Below are 5680 nucleotides of genomic sequence, written 5' to 3'. Positions count from 1 at the left end.
ATAAATAAAATGCGGCGTATGGACATATAGAAAATGGTGACCTTCCTGCTTAATTAAAAGCGACAACTGCTCGTCAAACATGCCCCAGCTCTAGATAAGCAATAATTTTAATGTCTGCGGAACGTCCGAGAGTCGTGAGTGGAGAATCGTAGGACCTGGATCGTAGATTCTTCCAAATGAATCACACCGATGTTAATCAAAACTTGGGAAGGGGGAGGAACTGCGTCGGATCAGGCTCTGTTCGTTTATATTGCAGCGATAAGGTCCACGATAGGGAAGGTGCTCGAATTCGAGCTCGTAGTGCTCGTAGTGCTCGTAGTGGATATTACTAGAAAGCAAACAGAGGGCCGTCGAGCCGGGCAGAAGATATCCACTACCCTCCACTGCCGCTCTTCTTGGCCAGAGGCAGCGGGCTGGGTTGTGCTGCACTGAGATGGGTTAGTCAGTGTGTCAAGACCGGGAGGGAATGGGTCGGGATGGGTTGGGTTGGGTTGGGATGGGAGCCCTGTCCCATCCTGGTTGTTTACCTTCTTGTTCCGTTGCAATTTATGAGTGCGCGGCGATAAGGGTTTATCGTGACCGGGTAGTGGGTATTGGGTAGTGGTTAGTGGGTAGTGGTGGAAAACTGCACTCTGCATCTGAGTGACGGCGATAAGATAGCGACTCCTGGAACTGCTCAGCGGTGCAGCTATCGGTCGTTCAATTCGAATTCGAATTCGCTGCATTGATAGCGACGATGGCGTCGATATCGTCGATGGAGATAGTCAGCCATCCGGGCGGCCCAATCAATATATAAATGATTGTTGGAGGTCAGTTGCTTGAGTCAACAAAGGTGGGGAAATGAAAACTAATTTATGATACGTTTTTTTTTGTTTTTTTTTTCCTTTTTCTTGTATTTCAAACATTAAAATAGTCGATTTTGGTTGTCGTTGACGTTGACGTTGTGTTTGTTTTGCATGATTTATAATAATATTAATTTTTACTAGCTTTAGAGTTGGATTTTAATTCTTGCATTGACATTTATTGAATTTTATATTGTGTATTTTACAATAATTTTCATTTGTTTCTGTTTCTGTGTCTCTGTCAGTGTCGGTGTGTGTTTGTCCAGTGTGTGTGTGTGTGTGTGTGTTTGTGTGTTTATATTTAGACTATTTTTTATCAAGTTTAATTAATTAGCTTAGCTCAATGTAAAAATGGGTCTTTGTTTCGTGTTTGCAATTTCATTTTTTATTTCATTTTTCTTTACGCACAATATAACTAATATTAAAAATTATTGAATAATAATTGCAGTTTCGCTTTTTATGTGATTTTTTTTCGTTTTCGTTTTTGTTTTTTGCTTTCATTATTTATGCTAATTAAACGTTAAATGCTATACAGTATTTATATTTATATTATATTTACTTTCAAGTGGTGTGGCATAATTTCATACAATTTGATTAATTCTCGAGTTAGTTAAAAGTTGGTTGCTTGCAATGGGTCCTTAGTTAAATTGGATTTTTTTTTGTGTGGGGATGGGGAAGGGGGTTGCTTAAAGGTATCTATTTATAGATTATTTACAAAATGCCTTAATCTAACGAATTCGTACAACAACAGAAGACACATAATGTAAATGAAATGCGGGATTTTGCGATATATCGGCGTATATCGATGCGCGTATATATAAATGGGAATTTGTTAAATTATTCAGTTAAAACGTGTCGTTTTCTTATGCATGGCCAGATTTTGTTGCTTAGATAGTTGAAGATTCTTAGGGTTTTTGCTGGACTGCTCAATATGATGATTTCGGTTTTAGATTTCCTTTTTGGTTTTGATCTTTTGCGATTCGAATTCGATTGCGATTGCGATTGCCTTTGGATAAAGGGTTTAGTATTTGTATCTCTCTTTTTGGGACTGTTTTCATTTGGGGCTTTTGTTTTTTGTGATGGAACATTACACACGATCCCTTCTCTATATCTCCTCTATCTATATTCTCCTTCCTCGGATACATTTAAAATGTGTTTTCAAATTTTCAGTTATAACCGCTTTGATTGTTATTGCTTGTTTCGAAACAACGAAAACAAATGGCACGGAATTATTATTTTGTATTTGTATTAGCAAAACGTAAAAATGTTAACAAAAGTTCTGCTGCACTTACAACTACATCACGGTTTCTTTCGCTCCTCCTCCTCCTCCTGCTCCTCCGTCTCGATTAATTTACCCCCCGGAACAGAATCTATATAGTACTGGAACTGAAGAACTGAACAACTTAAAAGGCAGCGCTCTCGATCGGCTCTTCATAGGTATTGCTATATATGTACAAGTGCGAGTTGCGGCCCGAGACTCACGTGCTCAAAGGATGGCTATGGGGATGCGAGTGCGGATGTGGGATGTGGCCAGGTGCTAAAAGCCACCGGCACTGCACTCGCTAATTGGCTGGCCCGCAACAAAGCCGCTGCCTGTGGAGATCGGGATCTATCTATAGCTATAGCTAGAGCAGATTCTGCAGGGCGGCGGCCCCATTGAATGCCAGGCCGTGATTCCAATTTCGGTAGCCTGCCGCCGCGGCATACTGCTGATAGTTGTTGTACAACTGCTGCTGCGCCGCCTGGTGCTGCTGCAGTTGCTCCTCGCTCAGATCGCTGGTGATGTTCGACGAGTCCTCCTGCAGTTCCTGCAGCAACTGTTGCTGCTGCTGGTGGTGTTGCTGCTGCTGTTGCTGCTGCTGCTGGTGTTGCTGTTGCAGCTTCTGTGAGTAGTTAGATCCTGATCCTGATCCCGAACCTGACCCAGATCCCGAACCTGACCCAGATCCCGAGGCCGAAGCCGATCCCGCCTTGCCGCTGGCCTTTGCTGATGTTGCTGGTGTATTGGAAGCGGATGTCAGTTGCTGCGCCGACTGCTGCATCTGCTGCTGCTGCTGCTGATGCAGCTGGTGCTGCTGCTGTTGCTGCTGGTGTTGCTGGTGCTGCTGCTGCAAGTGCTGTTGCTGCTGCGAGCGCAGCATCTGCTCCGCGCGTCCTTAAGCCAGCGGGTATTGGTGATGTCACAAGCTCGTGGTTCCGGCGGGCGCATGGTAGCCAAGACTCTGATAGTAGGAGTCCTGGCCTAAGGCAGCGTGTGAGTTGGTCAGCGGACTGAGGGCGTTGTAGCCGGCGTACTGGCTCATGTCGTACATCTTGATGTCCGCCTTGGACTCCGTGGGCAGCAGGCGGTTGATGGAGAACGGGTGGCTGGAGGGCGTGTAGCCGGAGGGCTCCTGCTTCAGCGGATGCATCGACGAGTGATAGTCGCTGATCAGCGACGGATGGCACCGATTGGCCATCATCGCCGACAGCTCCTCCTGCTGCAGCTGATGGTGCTGGTGGTGGTGATGGGTGGGCACGTGCTGCGGCTGCTGGCTGAGGCACAGTTCGGCATTGGCATGCAACATGGCCAGGGCCTCCGCGTCCTTGCTGTGCGCCGCACTCAGAACATTCACGCCGGCGATCGATGCTCCGCCCGCCTCCTTGTGGTGCTGATGGTGATCCAGTCGGCTGTGGTGGTGGTGGTGCATGTGGTGCGAGTCCTCGTGATCCTTCTTGCCCGGACTGGTCGCCTCCAGGCTGCTGTGCGACGGACTCTTGTGCAGCTGCCTAATGGCCTCCTTCTTCTCGTCCTTGAAACGCTTCTGTCGGCGCAAATAGCAACCGTTCTCGAACATATTCCCCGAATCCGGATGCAGCGTCCAAAACGATCCCTTTCCCGGCTTGTCCGGCGTCCTGGGAATCTTCACGAAGCAGTCGTTGAAGCTCAGCGAATGCCGAATGGAATTCTGCCAGCGCTGCTGATTCTGCCTGTAGAAGGGGAACAGATCCATGATGAACTGATAGATCTCCGAGAGCGTCAGCATTCGGGTGGGGTTATTCTGGATGGCCATGGTGATCAGCGAGATGTAGCTGTATGGTGGCTTGGCATGCGTGTAGCTCCTTCTGTAGGTGGTCGGCTTGTCCACTCGCGATCTGCCCAGCGAATTGGGCGATCCCGTCTCCATTTCCCGCGATCCCGGCGGCATGGCGCCATAGGTACCGCTCAATCCCGCCGCCGACATGCTGGCCGCCGACATGGCCATGCAGCCACCCATGTTGCCGAGCGGTGATCCCATGCTGGCGTAGCTCATCGAGCTGGGGGTCATGCAGTTGCCGCCCATCGAGTTCATGGCCGCCGCACCCATGCTGCCGTTCATGCTGGCATTCATGCTGGCGCTCATACTGGCGCTCATGCTGGCACTCATGCTGGCCACCGCCGCCGCCGAGTCCAGGACGCTGGAGCTGAAGGTGGCCGCCGCCTGGGGGGAGACGGATGACATGCCGCCCACCGGCAGGCCCATGCTGTTCATTGTGTAGGCGGATCGGGCCAGGGGACTCATGCTGCCGCCGTTGCTCGTCGGATTCGGGTTGTTGTTGCTGGGCGGTGGAGGTCCACCGCCTCCTCCTCCGCCGCCGCCTCCTCCGCCGCCACCCGACGGAGGACCACCGCCACCCGAGCTGGCCATGCTCACCGGAGCACTGCTCGGAGGCGGCTCCGCGTAGAGCTTCTGCATGATGTCAATGGTGGTCTGGTGGGGGCTACCCTTCAGAAAGCTGTTCAATAGTTGCGCCGTTATGTTGCCGGCTTTCGGAGGCGCTGCCCTCTGGTGGATCGATGGAAAAGGCAACGCGTTCTGCAACGCGTTAGTCAAAACGAAAATCAAAAAGGAGGTCTTTAAAACGTGGCTTTACTGTGATATATATGTATTGTATATCAACTGTGGTTTCAGTGCACTATCACTGCTTCAATCGGTTTGCATATATCTGGCATTTTATCGAGAGCACTTCGGCACTTGTCACTTGTTGGCTGGAAGGTTCTGATACCGATACCGATGCCGATTCTGAATCTAAGCTTTGTTTGTAAACACACTGTGGTTTAATTATTTGTGCGGGATAATCATATAAAATATATATTTATTTTCTGTTATGATTCGATTCTTTTTTTCTATTGTATTGTATTGTATTCTTGTATTTTTGTATTTTTTTTGTTGTCTGCCGCACCGAGCGGCCACAAAACACCGACGCACGAACGTGAATATCTAGCTGGCTGTTGGCCACTGAAGTCTGAAGCTGGGAGTTGTGCTGTGCTGTGCTGCTGCTTTTGCTGCTGCTGCTTTTGCTTTTGCTGCTTTGGGCTGATGCCGATGCTGCTGCTGTTGCTGTTGCCGCTTTAGCTGCTGGTCCGCTCGAGTGTCTCTTTGGCTTGAGCTCTTGAATGTGACTGTTTGCAGAGGGGAACGCTTGTCTACTATTTGGCTTGCGCTTGCTGCCAACAAATATTGTTCGAGCCGCGCTCAAGTGCCTCGGCCGACGTCGCCGTCGACGGCGGCAGCAGCGGCAGTGGCAGCAGCAGCATTGCGCCCGGGCAGCACCAGCGCCGACTCGTTCTCGCCAATGGCCCGGCGGTATAGTGCGTCTCACCACCACCTTGCCGGAGTTACCAATGACAGGCGGCGGTTCTCTTACGTACACAGTGGTGCTGCGGCGCAAGCGCATTGGTCCGCTGGCCTCTTGTATCAACAGAGCAGGGCCGGTTGCCAGGCAACTGGCCATTGCGGGGGGCGTGGCCAGGCCGCAGTCAGCAACGCCCTCCACTCACACACCCTCAGACGTGACGGACACACAGATACACGGGC

The 5680-nt window shown here is 50.1% G+C and overlaps 1 protein-coding gene across 1 annotated transcript; it reads right to left on the bottom strand.

The window, feature by feature from the left end:
- Nucleotides 1-918: 918 nt before the first annotated feature.
- Nucleotides 919-5680, bottom strand: LOC122619169 (protein fork head). Its single transcript, XM_043795924.1, is given in 1 exon segment — nucleotides 919-5680. A coding segment is annotated over 1 exon segment (2091 nt). The 5' UTR covers nucleotides 4559-5680; the 3' UTR covers nucleotides 919-2467.

Source organism: Drosophila teissieri, chromosome 3R, assembly GCF_016746235.2.
Source record: "Drosophila teissieri strain GT53w chromosome 3R, Prin_Dtei_1.1, whole genome shotgun sequence".
In the NCBI taxonomy this organism is placed as follows: Eukaryota; Metazoa; Arthropoda; class Insecta; order Diptera; family Drosophilidae; genus Drosophila; species Drosophila teissieri.
The sequence above is the reverse complement of the archived record's forward strand: the minus strand, read 5'-3'. Positions and strand labels throughout refer to the sequence as shown.